General features: G+C 48.0%; 1 protein-coding gene across 2 annotated transcripts in view; it reads left to right on the top strand.

The window, feature by feature from the left end:
• Positions 1-20,006, top strand: part of USP13 (ubiquitin specific peptidase 13) — a 130,974-nt gene that overhangs the window by 90,782 nt on the left and 20,186 nt on the right. For both annotated transcript variants that reach the window (XM_045295104.1, XM_004708606.2), the window contains exons 14-19: positions 1,814-1,902; positions 4,688-4,810; positions 7,356-7,382; positions 8,573-8,716; positions 10,376-10,542; positions 13,361-13,514. In XM_045295104.1, coding sequence (XP_045151039.1) covers positions 1,814-1,902; positions 4,688-4,810; positions 7,356-7,382; positions 8,573-8,716; positions 10,376-10,542; positions 13,361-13,514 — 704 coding nt within the window. The remainder of the gene's footprint in view (positions 1-1,813; positions 1,903-4,687; positions 4,811-7,355; positions 7,383-8,572; positions 8,717-10,375; positions 10,543-13,360; positions 13,515-20,006) is intronic.

Genomic DNA, 20,006 nt, shown 5'->3' with positions numbered 1-20,006 from the left:
CGAGGGCACACACACTTCTGGAGCGTGAGCCAGGATAAAGCTCCATCGATTTCTTAGGCAGATGTCTCCGGAGAGCCTCCCTGTTCTTAGCGCCTGCGCCCTTCCACCATCCTTGTGATGGAGATACGGAGAGCAAGTGACTTGCCCTGGGTAAAATTCACATCAGTCGCACATGGAGTCAGTGTCTAAGACCTCATAGATCGTAGCTCTTTGATGACAAAACAGTCTTCACAGTTTGTAGCCTGAGTCGTGGTTTCGCATCATTTCATGGAAGTGGTCCAGCACTGGGAGACATAAGCAATCAATCCGTGTTGCAGATGTGCACGTGGAACTGCGGGGAGGGCCAGGGATGCTCCATCCCGTCTGGACTCCTGTATGGCTCCTTCTCTGCCCCTGCGTTGTCGCTCCTGTTGTACACCAGGGGGCAGCAGCAGCATTTGTTTCTGACTTCTGGGGGGAGATGCAAACCAAATAGAGGCTTCAAATTCTGAAAAGGAAGGAGGCTTGTGGGAGAAGTGCTCTAGAATCTTTTTTGTCTACAGATCATGTTTAAAATTTTTATTGTGGATGACAAGGGGGTGGGATGGGGGGTGTTTGAATTTCAGATCATCAGTTTCGTATTCAACAATTTAAATTACGTATGAATCCCCGAATAGCTTGCCCTTGCCCGTCTCCCCCACTCTGATTTCTCTTCTTCCTTTTGTGGTTTACTCTCTTCCCCTTTACCCAAGAATCCCCAAATAGTTTGCCCTTGCCCGTCTCCCCCCACTCTGATTTCTCTTCTTCCTTTTGTGGTTTACTCTCTTCCCCTTCACCCAAGAATTCCCGAATAGTTTGCCCTTGCCCATCTCCCCCACTCTGATTTCTCGTCTTCCTTTTGTGGTTTACTCTCTTCCCCTTCACCCAAGGTAGCACTTGTACTGCTTCATCTTTCCCTTGACACCGCCCCCCACCCCCCACCCCCGTAAAAGTTACACCCCATCAAAGTTACAGACCATTAAAAAAAAAAGAATCCATGCGCCCACCAAGCCCATATGTGACACTCAGAGAGAAATAGCATCCGAACTAAGGGCGGTGCTCTCATGGAGAGAATGAGCCGGAGCGGGCGGTGGCATTGGCACACAGGTGAGTAGCTGTGTGTACAATGCTGCTTTTCTGAGAAGGTTGAAGAGAAAGTGCAGACCCTGACTACTGTACTCATTTTAAAATTTAATGCCCAGAATGATTTACTGTAGGCACTTCACACACTTCTCATGTCCCCATGCCTAGGATCCATGCGACCCAGAGTCTAGGTACGAGGTGCTTCACAGAGTTCCTAGACGTTTTAATCAACCTTATTTGTAATGATAGACCTCCTGATGCTAGCTGTGTGTCAAGTAAGGATTCTCAGGAGGGGGGGGGGCGGTGTTAGGAGTACGTGGAAGCTTTTTTTTCACACTTTCACACGGTGCCCATGTGCCTGCACACACCTAACTTCTAGCACGAGTTTTAGAAAAACACATGTTTAGGGCTGAAAGGGACTTTTTGAAATGCAAAATGCCACAATCAAGTGCAAACTTTGAAGGGGCCCCGCTGTCATTCTCAAGGGCAATAGTCCCTGGCATTAACCATTTTGGTTTTGTGGAACGCCTGGGAAGAGGCAGCGTGGTGAGTGTGGCCTGCGTGGCAGCTACGCCTGTGTGTGTGTACCCTGTCTGTGAACCCCTTCCGAGGTGCCGTGGGTACGCCTCAGACCGCTTGTGATGCTTTGATGGATTGTATTCACAATTCTTGCTGCCTTGTTTCATTGATCTAATCCCCTTGTGTTTCCCAGAACATCCCGCTTTGCCTCCTTCCCCGAATACTTGGTAGTGCAGATAAAGAAGTTCACTTTTGGTCTTGACTGGGTTCCCAAAAAATTTGGTAGGTATCATTTGCATGCTTTTGCTTAAAACACCACATTAGCCATTTCGAACACGTGGCATGTAAAAGAGCCCATGTGGTTGGTGCCAGAATCCATTCTGTTTCAGTCTTTTACCTTTAAGCCCCCTGCCTGTCCCTCTCTCTGGAATCAGAGTGTACAAGACACACCAGCCATAAAACCTATGGCACACAAACCCTTCCCACCGCAAGGGGATTGGGAATGACTGGATTCTAGGGGTGAATACGGGATCTTCACATGATCCAATAAGCACCGCATTTCCAACTTCAGTGTGCACACGAAGTGGGGTTTGGATGAAGTGATTCCGCAGATCGGGGGGCAGGGGTGGTGGCTGAAGTCCTGTGTTCTGTTCTCTGGTGAAGCTGGTGCTGCAGGTCCCAGGACCACATGTTGAGTAGCAAGTAGTCAAAGCTACAGGCAGTCCCTGGGTTATGAAGCTCAGGTCACTGACAACTCCTGCTCCATCTTCAAAGTGAGAGGAGCATGCTCTCCCTCTGAGGTGACTGAACCAAGCCCTGAAACACGGAGAGAACTGCCTCATAGGGTTTGGCACTCCCATAGGCTGCAAATCATCCTGGGCGCAGACTGCCGCAACCGGTGAGTTTGAACAGCTGACCTTTTGGGTAGCAGCTGACTGCTGTAACCACTGTATCCCCAGGGCTTCTTGAAGAAACCCCGCCCCCTGCTGGAAACAAAGTCCTCAGCAGCATCACCGTCCCTTGCTGCAGGTGGAGCTTTTAAAGGGTTGCACAGACTTCTCATTTAAGGCTGAATGAGAACCTGTGCACCGGTATGGCTTGTCTCCCAATTCTCAAATACAGAGTTAGGAAGGGACCTTGTTTGTAACCTGGGGACTGCCTGGACCCCTCCCCCTCGGCATCGGAAATAGGCAGGTGTGACTGATCCCACTCACTCAAGCCACACACATTTTATTAATAGTGAAATAGGTGCAGCCAGTTTCATTACAAAGTCAACAGAGGGTTATCATTTTGTCTTAATTAGGCTTCTTGCTAATTGGAAGGTCCTCGCGCATTACCAGGGCTTCGTTTTGCTGAGAATGCACAGGACCGTCCTGGCCATCGAATGTGAACTGTGCCATCCGCTTCTCGTTGGTGCGGAAGGCTGTCCACTTTTACCCTGTGTGGTTTCTCAAGCAGCTGCCTTAGACTGCTCGCCAGTCCTTTCACGTTTTTATGTTTTTGAGTACCGAAACCAATCTTGGCTCTCCATGCTGGTTACTTAAGTACTCCACTGAAGGGGATGAGTTAAACAAAACAAAACAAAGTGAAATCGGCCTCAGTCATTTTCCAGACTTCTCCAGGCCTGACAGTGTACAGAGTCTGGCTTGGCTGCTGAAATGGTGCTGGGCTCTGACTGATTCTCCTCACGTTTCCTGGTGGAGAGCTTTGTGGGTGGGGAGGGCAGAGGGCAGGACACTGGCCACTCAGCTGCCCTCTGTGGGCTTAACAAGTATCCAGGAGGAAAATGGACTTGTTCTGTATGTGCTGAATCACTTAGTCTTACTTGTCTTTTGTCCTTGGGATTTCTGTAGAGGAAAAAAACTTGAATTAGAGCCCACTGACATGCCAAATTTAAAATATTTTTAATGAACCCGAATTTTTCCCTTGAGGATCAATTGGGTTGATTTTGTTGGTCAGATAGATACTCTGTTTGCTTTTGCTACTCACTGAGGAATAAAATTTGTGTTTTTACCAAGCTCTGTTCTTTGGGGGATGATTTTAAAATAGGATTCAGGTACCTGGCATCAGAACTGGATTTGGGGACGGTATTTTCTGGTTCTGTTTGCTAGACCAGAAAAGATATCCTGGACTCCTATTTGGACGCATTTTCTCCAGCACTACCATAACTGAACAGGCGTAATACTGAATCTTGACCGCTGTTAGACTGATAACATTTTGAATGTAATTCAGTCAATACAGTAGCCACTGAACTGTGACGTTTTCTTTTTTTGATAAAAACGTACCCTAGAGACTGTGCTTCTTGGGATTCATCTAGTCATTTAAAACACACTATTTATTACCTTAGTTCAAATAATCGCAAGACCCACCAAGATTTGAGGAAAGATTTAACCCAGGAGTGAGATACTCAAATGCCCCCAAAGGGCAGAGGATAATGCAAGGGAAAGAAGGGGGTACAGGGAACTGGCTGCCACCTTGTCTTTCTTGGACTGGAAAATCATTGCTCTAAGGATCAAAAAGGCACAGACATGATGCTCAGGAGCGTGGAGGCAATAGGGAGTGGTGAGGTCTGTGTCAAAAGATCACAGAACGGCCATTGTCTGGGTAGAAGCTGAAGGTCAGCCCCAGGCACTTGTTAACTAAATAAGAATGTGCTACAGGTCTGTGTATTATTTCCAAGTAGACAGAAAATTATTATTATTATTTCAATGGAATCTGCTTATTGAAAAGGTGGCATTTACTACCAACAATTAAAAAAAAATCCAAGAGAATATGTCTGGGCCGCAAATGACCCTTGGGCTGCCTGTGTGTGACCTCTGGCACAACCCGTTTTTTGTTCCGTGTGCAGTCTTGCCACCCTGTGCACTGTTCCTCAGGTTCTCCGGGAATATCGAATCAGTCATGATTGATTAGCCAGCCCAGGGATTTATTCGGGGAACTGAAAAACCTCCCTCAGCTCCACATTGCCACACGCATGCAAAGTTAGTTAGTGGTTGGTGCCGGTTGTAGACTAAGGCGGTGGTGGATTCCTGAGAGAATAGTGAGTGCAATCTCTCTCGACTTGCAGACGTTTCTGTTGACATGCCAGACCTACTTGATATCAACCATCTCCGAGCCAGGGGGTTACAGCCAGGAGAAGAGGAACTTCCAGACATCAGTCCCCCCATCGTCATTCCTGATGACTCAAAAGGTACTGCTCCTGCCGCCAGGGCGGGCTCTGCCCTCCCACTCTCCCCTGCTGACAGTCATCTCCTGATGGTGACGAGGACCTCCCGTCAGACCTCCCTTGGCTGTCTTCCCCTTGTGCAGCCTCCATAGGCCCACAGATGAGGCAGGGCCGAGGCTGGACACTTAAAATTGGAACACTAGAAATTGGAACACTTCTAGGCTACTTCTCTCCTTCATTTTCACATCCTCCAAATCGGCCTGCGGGAGAAAGGGGAGGTTTTGTACTCCTGTAAAGAGTGTACAAGGAACTATATGTGACCTCCTCCCCGGGGGACGGACAACAGAAAAGTGGGTGAAGGGAGATGTTGGACAGGGCAAGATATGACAAAATAATAATTTATAAATTATCAAGGGCCCATGAGGGAGGGGGGAGTGGGAAGGGAGGGGAAAAATGAGGACCTAATGCCAGGGGCTTAAGTGGAGAGAAAATGTTTTGAGAATGATGAGGGCAATGAATGTACAAATGCGCTTTACACAATTGATGTATGTATGGATTGTGATAAGAGTTGTATGAGCCCCTAATTAAAATGATTTAAAAAAAAAAAAAAGAGTTACAGTCTCGGAAACCCACAGGGACAGTTCCATCCTGTCCAGTAGCTGTGCTTTGCATCTGAATGGACTCAGGGACAGTGAGTTTTTTTCTGCAAATAGGCCCAAGGGGGGGAGGTGGATGGGGATACAGTAAGAGCGGTATCATTCCTCCGTGTCCCTTTGGACAACCAGCCGGGGAACTTCAGTAGCACGTGCTGAACAACGGGCTTAAGCAGAGTGACAATTGGGAGGACGGTGCAGGACCAGGCAGTGTCACGTGTGGGGTTGCTGTGCATCAGATCCGACTTGACGAGACCTTACAACAGCACACACGCTGTTGTAAATGGTTGACGACATCTCACCTCCCCAGCCTTGTCGCTGCTTCGTAACGAGGCAGGGTTTGAAAATGTCTTCCATTCTGTGAATGCTAGCTTGCATAGTCCTCAGAATACTTAACTAGTTAAGGGAAAAGGACATTCAGAAACCAGTTGTCTGACTGCTCTTGAGTAGGTTCTGATTGATAGTGACCCAAGAGGGCGGAGTAGAACTGCCCTATAGGTTTCCCAAGGCTGCACATCCTGACTGAGCCGACAGCCACATCTTCCCCCTGGCAAGTGACTGATGGATTCAAACTGCCACACTTCTGGTTAGCACCCAAGGACTTTAACTCATCAGGAGTCGGCTCAAGGACCCAAACCAGAAAAATTAAACCCATTACGTCAAGTTGATTCCAACTCACAGTAACTCAATATGGTAGGATAGAACTTTCCTTAGAGTTTCCGAGACTGTAAATATTCACCCGAGCAGACAGCCTCATCTTTCTGCCACAGAGTGGCTTGTGGGTTTGAGCCACAGACCTTGTGGTTAGTACTCCAACACTAGCACTCCTTCGTTCAAGAACCAAATTGAACACCCACTAAGACGACTGAAGTCGATTCCGACCCCTAGTGACACTCTAGTTTTTTGAGGCTGGAAGTCTTCATTAGAGCAGAAAGCCCTATCTCTCTTGTGGGATGGCTGCTGGGTTTGAACTGCTGACCTTGTTCTTACTAGATCAGTGTGTAACTCATTATGCCACCAGGGCTCCTTGGGTTAAGCACTGTGTTAGAAAGATCTTAGTTTAATTATTAGCTCAGTTGCTGTTTTTTAACAGTTGTATTGGCATATGACTCACTATTATACAATTCAGTAGTTCAGTGTATTAAGAAGAGTTGTGCATTTATCCCCACAATCAATTGTAGAGGACTTCCTTCTTATCCTCATTGTCGTTTTAGCTCAGTTATTCTCATAAACATCCGTTCCATCTGTGGCTTAGGCATTTGCTCAGTTGTTTACTGTTCTCCTTAATGAGTAAAATAGGTACATTAGCTAATAATGATAGAGTATTCTAGGCCTTGCCACCAAAGGTTTTCCATCAGTGGAGCACAAAATATTATTGATGACGATATCCTGGTATGACAGAATAGAAAGGTAGGCCCAAAGGAGCAATATAGGATTCGAGGCAACATTTCTGCTGCATTCCTTTAAGGCAAATCGTAAACTATGGTCTACAGATGGACACGTTTTGTAGTCCAGGTGGTTCATGAAAGGGGTCAGAGAAGGAAGAGATCAATGTGAGCGTCAGAGAACCAAAAGTACAAGATGATTGATGAGTACTGGCCCTGCCATCTCCCCAGTGCCCCAAACAGAACTCTCGGCTTGTCATTATACAAACTTCGCAAACGGGAGAACTAGTTGCTTCATTCAGATGATGACCAGAACATCCTATCGCATCTGGTCTAAGGACTGAAAGTGTCCATTGCCATCACTTACTGCTCCGCAGGTTGAGGCTCTCTGTGTAGGAGGTTGAGTGGTTGAAAAGTCGGGAGGCCCCAGGGGTCTGGGAGTTTGGGAATGCCCTGGATCAATTGTTTGGCTTTTTTCTCAAGCTCTCTGACATGGTTTGGCTTCATTTTGTGCTCTCTCTTGATTTCCAGATCGTCTGATGAACCAGCTGATAGACCGTATGTATCTCTAGCCATCTTTCTCAGTGTCCTACAGTTGTGATTGTCCGACATACTTGACAGGGAGGGGGGAGTCCAGCACAGGGGTGTTTCTCTGTGCTCTCCCCTTGACACCCCTACCCCAGAACAGTTCTTTGCTTGCAAATTGAGCTGCTAGTAATGATGAGCTAGTGACACGGTGATGATGTATGAGGAGACTTCAAAAAGTTTGTGGAAAGATACCACTATGTGTTCATTAGATTTTTCCACGAATGTTTTAGAGCTCTCTCATATGTACCTCTGCAGGGTTTTATGGTCATTAGCCTGACAGCCAACTCAACCCTGCTTTGCAATCTTGGCTTTGTTGCTAATAATTATTCTTTAGTTCTTCTACCTCCAGCCATCTTTCAGGCAAGGTCATTTTTAGTAGATTAGAGACATCGAGACCCAGAAAACACAAGGGATGCATTTTGTGCTCCTGTGTTCTGTCTGCCCTTTGGTACAATGTGAGAGTTGTGTGTGTGCGCGCGTGCATAAGCTTATATGGGTGTACATAGATCTATGTATACACACATCCATCTCTATCAATCTGAATATGTTATTAAGAAAAGAAAACAGAATCCTCCCGGTCTGAGTCTGGGGTTTGCAAAGCCATCTCTTTTCATAACTTTGGTTTCCTAGATACAATGAAGAAACATATCTTCTCCTTCTATACTTAACATCTGGCCTTTATATTTCCCACCACTGATCATTTATTTACTAATGGTGCTTGATGTGGCTAAAGGCTTTCTGGAGCTTTCTGTGAGCTTTCAGGCGCAGGCTCTGGGGCTAGGAGATACGGCATCATCTCTATATTTCAGTCATAAGAGAGGCTGAGCAGAGACGTCCAGAGAATGATCAGCGGAGCTGAAGTTCTGAAATACACTGCATGTCCCATACAAAACCAGGCGACTGTCTTTGAGTTCTTGAATTGTTCAAGCCACCATCTTGCTTTCATTATCGAGGTCAAACACATATGCTCAGCTCAAATAGCTTAATATTGAGATGGCTGAAAGCAAACCGAAATGAAGTAAAACCATGACCCCCACACCCAACAAAATAGCCCCTTTTGTGGGCTCTGTAGCCTTAGGTGGTGGTGGTGAAGGGAGTCCGAGACAAGGCGCAATGGTGAATTTGTCATGTGAGGACCTTGTCTTGTGCTCTCTCCGCAGCATCAGACATCGATGAGTCAGCAGTGATGCAGCTCGCTGAGATGGGCTTCCCTCTCGAAGCCTGTCGGAAGGCCGTGTACTTTACCGGAAACATGGGGGCTGAGGTGGCCTTCAACTGGATCATTGTTCATATGGAAGAGTCAGGTAGGTGGTTGGGAAATGGTGCGTGGCTCCGGAGTCTGCATAACATTCAGCAATGCTAAGCCTTGGTTCTGCCACGTCCTCTGTGGGTGTGCCTCCGAAAGTCTGTGATCAACTGCAATGGGGGACTTTCCTGGGGTAGCCAACTAAGCTCACAATCTCCATCTTTCTTCTCTCTCTCTTGGAAAATAATAGATTTCTTGAGATACTGTTCACCTTTTTAAAATGTATAGTTCAATCAATCACAGTGATCGACACAGAACCACCTCCCAGGGGGATGAACCATAGAAAAGTGGATGTAGGGAGATAGCAGTCAGTGTAAGACATGAAAAAAATTATAACTGATAAAATATCAAGGGTTCATGAGAGAGGGAGGATGGTGGGGGTGATGAGGTGATACCAAGTGCTCAAGTAGAAAGAAAATGATGATGGCAGCTTATGTACAAATGTGCTTGACCCAATGGATGGATTGTGATAAGAGTTAAAAGAGCCCCCAATAAAATGATTTTTTAAAAATTAAAAAAATAAAATGTACAGTTCCATGCAGTCAGAGTTCAACTACCATGATAACTACCGAACTTTATAGCATTTCAGCTCCTTCAATAGAAACTCCGTGCTCATTAATTTCTCATCCCTTCCTTCCACAGCCTCTGGCAAACTGTAGTTTACTTTCTGCCTCTGTGGAATTGACCGGTGTGGACATTGTGTATCAGTGGGATCATAAGATAGATGGTCTCTGGTGTCCGACTTCTTACATTAGCAGAATATGTTCAACTTATACCCATGCTGTAGCATGTACCAGATTTCTTTCCTTCCCATTGAGGAATAACATCCCATTTTATCGGTCCATTCCTCAGTTAACGAACATGGGGTTGTTTCCACCTTTTGGCTATCAAGAATAACGTGGTTGACTGGACATGCACTTTTATTTCTTCTGGGTATTGGTTGGTAAGGATCAGCATTAATCCAACGCTCAAAATGTGGTGGTTGATCCAGCCCTCAGGTTCCTGCTTCTCCGTGGTCATTCCAGCTGTCTCCATATCATGTGCATTCTCTCTCTCTCTCTCTGACTCTAACCACCGGGAGCTGGATCAGTGTTCACGAGGTAGAGGAAACAAACCTTCCTTCAGCGTGCCAAATAACAGACGGCAGCTTCAAGTGTGGGGAGTTCAAATGACACCTAGTCTTCTAACCTGCTTGCCCCAGATTGAGGGCTGTTTCCCCACTGTCCCTTTGGGATAGTGGCCACAAACTTGTTGTCCTCACAGCGCCTTTACTTTCTCTCCTGTTGACTCCCACTATCCCTTTGGGTTCTAAAAAATTGTCTTGGAGTGAATCCGCAGTGAATATACCACAACTAGCACTACAGTTTTATTAGCTTAAAAAGTGAAAGATGGCAAGGCTTCGTCTTACATACTTTGGACCTATTGTCAGGAGAGACCAGTCCCTGGAGAAGGACATCACCTTGGGTTAAGTGGAGGGGCAGCCAAAAAGAGCAAGGACCTCAATATGGAGATGGATTGACATGGTGGCTGCACCATTAGTGCCAGTACCATACGGTTGTGATGATTCTAACTTTGTAGGTATCTTCCCTCCTAAGCTTTAAATTGTTGTTTATGCAGCTCTCACATAAAAAGCATTGCGTCTGATTGTTTTCCCTAGATTTTGCGGAACCGCTGACCCTACCTGGCTATGGAGGAGCATCTTCTGCTGGAGCCTCAGCTTTTGGTGCTACTGGCTTGGATAACCAGCCTCCAGAGGAAATTGTAGCCATCATCACCTCCATGGGGTTCCAGAGAAACCAAGCTATTCAGGCACTTCGAGCCACGGTGAGCCTGGGAGAATGGGTTTGGCTCTGTAGACGCGGATGTACTTGCCTTCCTCCATTTGGGGGTAGTTTGTGTTTGTAACTGTAGCAATGGAGATTTCGCGATGCCCTTTGATCCTTTTGAAGCATGCTTGTTTGACAGTACCCCACTTTGTCTCACAAAGGTGTATCCGCAGTTAGTATCCAAGAAGCTAAAGTAAGTGTTGAAGGGACTCAGTCCTGAGGATTTCAGACTAGGAGCTCATCAAGCTGGGACTCAAGATGTTGTTGCGCTTAGGTGCGTCAGGTTGGGTCCAGCTCATGCACAGCAGACCAGAACACCGCCGGGCCCTGCACCATCCTCACCATTGTGCTGTCTTGGATCCCATTGTTGCAGCCACTGTGCCAATCCATCTTGTCCAGGGCCTTCCTCTCTTTCACGGATCCCAGCTTTCCCACAGCTGATGTCCTGGTCCAGGGATACCGTGTCCAAAGTACACGAGACTAAGTCTCACCGCCCTTGCTTCTAAGGAATGTTCTGGCTTGACATCTTCCAAGACAGATTTGTTGGTTCCTTTCGCAGCCCATGGTACTTTCAGAACTCCCTGCCAGCACCATAGCTCACACGCACTGATTCATCGCCTGTCATCCTTCAGTGGCCGACGTCCACGGGCAGACGAGGCGATTGAAAATACCATGGCGTAGTCCGGAGCACCTCAGTCCTCAAGTCACAGCCTTGCTCTTATGATCCTGTCACCGAGAGCATTGTACTTCGAGAGAGATCTTGACCTCTCCCTTTTGATGACGAATGGGATGCCATTCCTCTGGGAGTTGGCCTTCCCAGGATAGTAACCCATATAACTTTCTGACTAGGTTAAAAATGACCGACACCAGCCCATGTCAGCGCCTAATGCCTAGGTATCGATCCTGATGCGTTCCGCTTTATTTTTGATGACTTCCGTTTTTCTAGAGTCATACATTCCAAGTTCCAATTCTTCATAGATGTTTACAGCTATTTCTTCTCGTTTCGAGTTCTGCCCCAACAGCACGTGAAGGTCCCGGAGACTTTGCTCCGTCCGTGTCATGATGGTCACGTCCACTCTGAGAAGGCAGCTCTTCCTCCTTCGTATTTTGAGCCCCTTCCGATCAGAGAGGCTCACCCCAGGACTCTCTCTGATCCTGTTCTCCCGCTCGTCATGAGGGTTTCGTGTCTGACAATATTTGCTTCTGTCCATAGGTTTCCAGTGGCTAATTCCTCTGGAGTAGACAGCCTATCCTTTCTTCATAGACTCTTCTTAGTCTGGAAGCTCTGCTGAAACCGGTTCGCTTTGGGTGACTCTGCTGTTATTTGAAATATTGGTGACATCGCTTCCACAGTATCACACAAGCCACCAGAGTATGACCATTGACAGACAGATGGTGGCGGGACAAGATATCCAAACAGACTATCAAACTCTATCATTTTAAGTGTTAGCCAGGGCTCTCCAGATTCGACTTGGAACTTGTTTGGTAGTGGCCCTAGAACAAAGACAAGTGTGTGAGGTTCAGCGTTACCAGTAAGTCCAGGGTGAAGGGCCTCTCAGAAGCCCTCCCAGGGAAGACTGCGTGGCTCACAGGGATTCTCTGTAGAGAGAGAGCTGCTGTTGATGGACCCTGACTCATTGGGACCTGAGGCTCCAGGGAAGGAAATGCTGTCTGGTCCTGCACCAGCCCCATGATCACTTGTGGACCAGGCTTTTGTGCTCCGTCGGGTTTTTCATCACCTGTGTTTTTAGAAGTGGATTACCAGACCTTGCTGCCTAGTCTGTCGGAGTCTGGAAGCTCCACAGAAAGCTATGCAGCATCCTAGCGTTGTGGTGCACTACTCAGAGATGGATGGATGGTAGCTGCACATGAGGTACATTTATGTGCCAGGAGAGGAGGCTGTGAGACTGAGATGCGGATAGAAGTCATCTTGCATCACAAATATATGTGAGAAATTCATTTTTTTAACCCCTCCTTTCTCAGCGCGTCCTAATCCATTTTCCAGTGTAGGTCAGCTGCAGATCCCTTCTTGCCTGTCCTGGGGGGTCACCTGCTTGGCTTCTTGGTGGAGGTCCAAGTGGCTCGTGCCTGGCTGCTGGTGACCATGTGGCCAGAGCCTTCGATGTCCCATTAAGATGCTCAGACGAGCTCAAACACAGCTTGATCCACTCAGGGCTCTTTCTAGGACCCGGTGTACTTTATTTGCTGACTGATCCACGGGCAGTTCTGACTGGGTCGCAACAAATTCTTTAACTAAGAAGCCACAGCTGGGCTGCGTTCGTGGTTAATTGGCTTGAATCGCATGGAGTTCAGTTTCAAAATTGCTTAACTAACTGGAGTAGTCGTCAGGAATCAAGGCATCCATCTTAGCCATAAGGCACTCACCCTCCGTGCCTCCACTGTCCGGGGAGAGGAGGCTCCCACAGCGACCACCCTCAGTGCTGTTTGCTTACCTGCAGAAAGCGCCGCAGTGGGGAGTGGAGTGTGGGCCACAGGGAAGGCTGCACAGAGATTCCTCTGCTTTCTGTGCATCTGCCCATAGCAATGCTGAGCTGTGATTGATGTGGCCTTTCGGAGGCTGCTCGGCTGCTTGGAGCATTTTCCTAGTGAGTCCAATTATAGATCTGGGGCTGGCCTTGCAGGGTGTCAACCGAATCTGCGTTTCATCCGCCGAGCCAGAGTATCTGACTCAGGGCACTTAAAGCCTAGTGAGGTCAGGCCTCCTGCTGTATCTGCGCCACCGTCTGGCTCCAGTAGCCGGGGACTGTGAGGCCCGGGGACTGTGCATCCATTGTAAACTTGCTTTATTTCATTAGAATCATAATCTGGAGAGAGCCCTGGATTGGATCTTCAGTCACCCCGAGTTTGACGAGGACGGCGACTTTGTGCTTGAGATGGAGAATAACGCCAACGCAAACATTGTTTCCGAGGCCAAGCCGGAAGGCCCTCGGGTCAAGGACGGATCTGGAAGTAAGTGGGGTCCTGCTGGCCTGAGCACCTCAACTCTGCGCCCAGCTCACGCCCTGGCCTCCCATCACCACCAGTGTGTCCACCAGTGAGCCCAGGGCCCGCCTCCTCCGAAAGGTCGCAGCTGGCCCTCTGCACGGGCCACTGTGATGGGAGGGAGATGGACAGGCCACCAAGGAGGCTGTGGACGGACGACTTAGTTCAGCAGCAGCCTTGACTCTTGTCTGTTCCGTGGCAGTGACATGCCCGCCTGGCTTGTAGACAGTGTCAGTGTGAAAGAACATTTATTTTCCTGGTGGCAATTTGGGGAGGGAGGAGGTGCCAGAAGAAGCCAGCTCCTAGCACAATCACTACGGGTTTGGTAGGCGCAATTGTACAGCGATAATAAGTAAATATTATAGTAAAGTTATAGAGAGCATGAGAGATAAAAGAGATATATAGAAACAAATGGAGTCAGACACGTTTCATGGTAGCATGCTCACCTCAGCCCAGCTTGGTGGTCCACGTGGAGAGAGTGAGGGAGAACTTTAATGCTCCCCAAGCTTTTATACTCTCTGGGGACATTGGGGACATGGGGGACATTGCAAGCCCCCACGTTACAGGTGAAGACATACGTCACAGGAAAGGGTTGTGCTACAGGTATTACAGTGAAGGGAGGGGGTGATCTAGGGACATATGCGCTATGGAAGGAGGAGGGATTGGGGGTGTACATGCGGCAAGATAGGCGGATCCTAGATTTCTGGTAGCAGCTTAACTTGATTTTGGGTCTCCATAGGAACCATTATCAGTTGGGTGTGAACTCCGCCCACAGGAACCAAACTAATGGTCTTAGGCTCCAGAGAGGGGTAACCCATTGTCTCTAGTATCAGGGAGCAGGCCCAGCCCCGTGGTGGGATGAGACAGCAGTCTGGCAGTAAGTATCTGACTTCCCCCCACAAGGAGGGACAGAACTGAAATGCGGACACACACCCTTCGCTGGCGCCATGGGATCCTTTGCCAGAGCTGATGGTTTCCCGGAGGGCTGTCTCAGGATGACAGGGGGCGGGACCACAGGCCAACTTCCTGCCTTTTGACAGCAAGCGCTTACATGAGGGGCCTTCAGAAAGTTCCAGAAAGAGTGGAATTTAAAAGATAGCTGACACGCCCCCATTAACTTATGGGACCCCCTCCCCCCGTGTACTCTTCCAAGCACTCACTGTTCATGGTGCTTTGCATGTAAAATCTCAGTGCCCACCACACCCCGTGACGTGAGTACGTGATTTCCTTATGCTTACCAGTGAGAGGGGAGGCAGAGAGCCACGCAGCTCGTACAGCCCAGATTCAGCTCATGTTCTTAAGCGTTGGGCCACCAAGCTCCTCAGGCTGCTGCTGCCTGCAGGGTAACGTCTGGGGTTTCCGCTGGCCTTCGCACCTCTGCAGGCAGATTCCCGCCCCCCTTGGTCTCTCAGTAGTCTTGCTCTGGTGCCGTGCCCCAGTGCCAGATTTTAGGTGCCCACCGTCACTGACCCCTTCTCACTCGCCTCCAGGCCCGCGATGGGGTTCACCTGTTTGTCAAATGCCCTCTCTCCCATCAGTGCACGTGAAAATCCTCACCATCATGCAAGACGTCGCCCAGAGCCCGTGGTCAGCCTAAGCTGTGGTCAGCCTAAGCCTACCTCACAGGCTCGTGATGACGACACCAGTATTGAACGTCGCCCAGAGCCCGTGGTCAGCCTAAGCCTACCTCACAGGCTCGTGATGACGACACCAGTATTGACAGTACGGTGGTGCCAGATTTAATCTTGGCAGTAACCCTGTGAGGGAGATGCCGGCATTACCCATGTTTGACAGATAGGAAACTTCCGTAGCTGGAGGTTCTTGCTGAGTGATGAGGAGAGACAGAATCCCCAGCCAGTGCCTGCAGCCACGCTGTATGTAGCAGGCTTGCCTCTCTGTGACCGGAGCTGCCTGTGCTGGTCTTGCCACACATGTCTTTATGTAAGTAGGTGTGTCTCCCCCCGGGGTGGGGGTGGGGGAGGCAAGCATGAAGGGCAGCGGCCATTTGAGTTTTATACAACTCACGGAGTCTAACACGTGGAACGTACTCAGTAAGTGAGCATCCCATCTGACTGAACTTGAATCCCCAGCGTTTGCTCTTATAACCATAGCGCTAACGCCCATGCATTGCCCACAGCTGGAGAAAGAGGTCTTTTCTTCTTTTTCTCAATACAAAATTGGGATTTCTATCATGGGTGCAGTTTTATTCCAACTCAGTTGAAAAAAAATTATAGTAATAAGATGCAGCACGCCCAACCTCTGTAGTTATCTCAGAACTCTTAAATTACTTTTTGGCAACATTTTCTGAAATCTTAAAATCTGTAATGGACGAGTTACTCAATAAGGCAGGAGCAGAATTTATTATTATTATTTTTTTAAATCATTTTATTAGGGCTCATACAACTCTTATCACAATCCATACATACATCAATTGTGTAAAGCACACTTATACATTTGTTGCCCTCATTCTCAAAATTCGCTTTCCGCTTGGGTTCCTGAAATCAGCTCCTCATTTTCCTTACCCCCCCTCCCTCCCCGCTCCTCCCTCCTTCATAAACCCTTAATAATTTATAAATTATTATCTTATATTACACTGCCCGGCATCTCCCTTCACCCACCCTTCTGTTGCCCATTCCCCAGAGAGGGGGTTATATGTAGATCCTTGTGATCGATTCCCCCTTTCTACCCCCCCATTCTCCCTTTCTACCCCCCCCCCAGCAGAATTTATTATGTATGTTATGTCCATTGGTTCACTGAAATGGGCTGTTCGCTGGGAGTGATGAGCTCTTCTCACCAAAGGAAGAGACCACAAGAGGGAGCCATTGTTAAACTGTCGCGGCATCTGGCGGCTTCAGGAGAGAGCCCTGATCACTAGGGGTTCTAGCCGAGCTTGGGGCAACAACCGCTGTTTGCAGAGAGTGGCCACCTCTTTTTTTGGGTGGGGCTTATTGTTCCCAGGGAGAGCTGCCTATATGCCCTTTATGAGCTGATCTCTGTTCCTCAGTACTCAGGGTTCCAGACAGAGAGGATCTGGGGAAAACATGGAGTAGGAGGCACTATTACAAATCACCTGTAGAAAATGCAGATTGCAAGGGCAGGAAGAGGTGGCCAAGTATATTTGGGTAGGGGGTGGGGGGGAGCATAAGGCACGCTCACTCACCAAATGCATTTCCAGTTTCGTTTTCCGGAAGATCACCTATTTGCTGAATTGTCTTCCCTGCACTCATCGGTGTGCACTATTCCTGGCCCGTAGTAGGTGCTCCATAAATGCTCAGGTAGATGAATGCAGGCAGAAACCGGTCTCCGGCTTGGTTTCTCTGCTGCTTCCTGAAGTACAATGCCGTCAGTGATAGGCTAGTCCCCGCGTGCCAGTCAGTACAGCTATTACCCGAATCAGTGTCCCAACCACCGCACGGCAGTGGGAGAGATGGACAGTGAATAAGGAAGGACCCAGAAGCACTGATGTGTTTGATTTATGGTTTTGGTGAAGGGTGTTGCAGATACCAGAAGGAACAAATCTGCCTTCCAAGAAGTACACCTGGATGCTCCTTAGAAACAAGAGGCTTTGTTTCCCAGTTTGGACACGGTAGCAGAAATGGATTACTCCCTGGAGAAGGACATCATGCTTGGCAAAACAAGATTAGTGACGAAGAGGAAGCACCTCTGTGCGATGGCTTGACACCGTGGCTGCAACAAGGGGCTCAAACACAGCGTGACTGTGAGGAGGCGTAGCCCTGGGCTGTGTGGCGCTCTGCCGTACACAGGCCTGTTATGAGGCAGAGCCGACCCAACGGCACTAACAGAGACAGTTATTTCAATAAAAGATGGTTACCGAGTGAGTTTCAAACCATATAGTTATTTTTACTTTCAGAAGATGGCAGCAGTGTTTTTAAAATAATAAATTTCATAAGGGATGACTTTAGTTCACGAAAGTATAAGTGCCTCTTCTAATTCCTATGCAGGCAATGAATACTTGTTCTATATTTAAGTGGGTTCCACCCTTTATTTTACTTTTGTTTATGAAACATTATGCTGTGATAGATGCTCTGGGGGATTTATTTAATTTTTTTAGGCTGCTTAAAGAAGTGAAGTTTTAGAGTAAAAAGTGCATGGAGTTAGGGTTTTAATGCGGATTGCTCCATCACCCTCCTTCTGAAATGTAGCCTGCATCACAGATCAGCCCCACTGGCCATTCTGTGTCCCCAGCTCCTCTCCAGCAGCATCTTGTGGGCTGAGCACTTAGCATATTCTTATTGCCCACTTACGTCTCTCTGTCAATTGCTTCCTTAGAGCTTGTGGTCAATTTTTGTATTCTTAATTGAGGTTTTTCAGTTTTCAAATCAATTTCCATAAAAGTTTCATATATTGTAGAGTAGATTAGGAATACTTGTAGCTAGCCCTGGTGACCTAGTGGTTAGTGCCTATGTGTTGGGCTGCTAACTTCAAGGTCAGCAGTTCCAAACCACAAGCCACTCTGTGGGAGGCTTTCTACTCCTGTAAGGAGTTATAGTCTTGGAGACCTACAGCGGCAGTGCTACCTTGTCCTAGAGCAGTGGTTCTCACCCTTCATAATGCTGTGACCCTTTAATATAGTTCCTCATGTTGTGGTGACCCCCAACCATAAAATGATTTTCGTTGCTACTTCACCACTGTCATTTTGCTACTGTTATGAATCGGGCAACCTTTGTGAAAGGGTCATTCAACCCCCGAAGGGGTCGCGACCCACAGGTTGAGAACCCCCGCCCTGTAGGGTCGCTATGAGTTGGAATAGACTGTGCCAGTGAGTTTTTTCCCCCCAATATTGAGTTTTTCTCACTCAGAAAATGTTTTGATTTTCCTTTGATTCATCTTCGCTTTTGCTGCCTCTGCCTGAATTGTTCACCAGCTGGCGAGTGGTGGCGGCGATCGGAGTCCCAGTGTGTCTTGACCCAGGACTCCATTTCTTCTAACTAGATGTACTCCTCGACTCTTCTTTGTGCCTGGGAGCAGACCAGGAAGTTTTCCAATTGCTTTTGAGTGGACTCCAACCCCCTCTCTGCCTTAGCAAACCTGTGCTCCACCGGGGTCTCCACAGCTGATTTTTAGAAGAAGATCTCTGTGTTTGGGGGAGCTCAAACTGCTAACTGTCCCGCCAGCAGCTGAGTGTGTGACTCCACCACCCAGGGACAAGTCTCACGTGAACCCATTGCTCTTGAGTCCATTCCCGCCTCCCCGTGTTCCCAAGGCTGACATCTCTATGGAAGCAGACCGCCACAGCTTTCCCCCTCCGGAAGGCTGGGAGATTCGAATGGCCGATGTTTCGGCCAGCAGCTGAGCACTTAACCTCGGAGCCACCAGCGTTCCTGCAGCCCAGGGCTCTCTGAACTGGTGGTGCCTTCCACTATGGCCACCGCTAAGGATTTCCATTTCTTTCCCAGCTGGACTGAGTCAGAATCTGCATTTTAACAACATCCCCAGGGTACAGAAGCATCACTGCAGATCCTTGTTAAAATGGAGATTGATTCAGTATATCTGGTGGGGAAATGGAATTCCCAGCAGGGGCGTCAAACTGAAATGAACTGGTTGGAAACCCTGCTTCACACTCAAGACCAGGGTACTATTGCCAAATGAAGGAGAATGGCCATGGGACGTTATCTATACTGGGCTCACATGGAAAATAATAAGAAAGCAGGTCCTTAAACAGCAAGCAGTTATTACAAAGGTCAAGGATTAAAGGTTTTTCTTTGAGGAGATAAGGTTAATTAAAAACCACGATGACCCTGCATGAGGAAGTAATGTCGTCACATGAAACTCCTATTTAAACAGAATCTGACTTGCTCAAAGGCGACACAGTGGTGCTGTCGGGTCAGAGTTGGCTTTGCTAAGCCGAAAGTTGACAGTTTAACCCCATCAGCTGCTCTGTGGGAAAGAGATGAGACTGTCTGCTCCCATAAAGCTTTAGCGCCTCCAAAACCCAGTGTCAGTTGCTATGAGTCGGAATTGACTTGACACCAGTGGGTGATTTGCTAAAAGTTGAGTCCTTGGGTGGCTAACGACTTCTCCCCACGGCAATAGGGAAATAAGGCCTAGCGATCGACATCAGAGGAAATGTTCTTGAAAACCCCCTGGGACCTGGGGGTCACCTTGAGTCAGAATCACTCCATGTCAACCGACAACAGTGATGCACCATAAGGCAAGCACTTGACTTGGTTGAGTTTTTTGAATTTTCAGGCAATGGGAGCTCAGACCTCCAGTCTGACCTCCAGTGGTGGGGGTGGGTAGGGGGGAGGCTGCTGTCATTTGCAACAGCACTCACTGTTTCTGTGTTGCACTTAATGAGCACTTATTTACTTTTAAAAGAACCCACTGATTACTATTGCAATTAAAATGTGATTAGGAGGTGATTACTGAGAACTTGCTCTGGCTCCTTCAGCCCCATCTCTGTAATGGTTCAGACATCCCCATGCAGCTGAGATTTTC

This window comes from Echinops telfairi, unplaced genomic scaffold (genome assembly GCF_000313985.2).
Source record: "Echinops telfairi isolate 266 unplaced genomic scaffold, ASM31398v2 ScPeMD7_4225;HRSCAF=4972, whole genome shotgun sequence".
Taxonomy (NCBI): Eukaryota; Metazoa; Chordata; class Mammalia; order Afrosoricida; family Tenrecidae; genus Echinops; species Echinops telfairi.
This window is presented reverse-complemented; position numbering and strand designations above follow the sequence as displayed.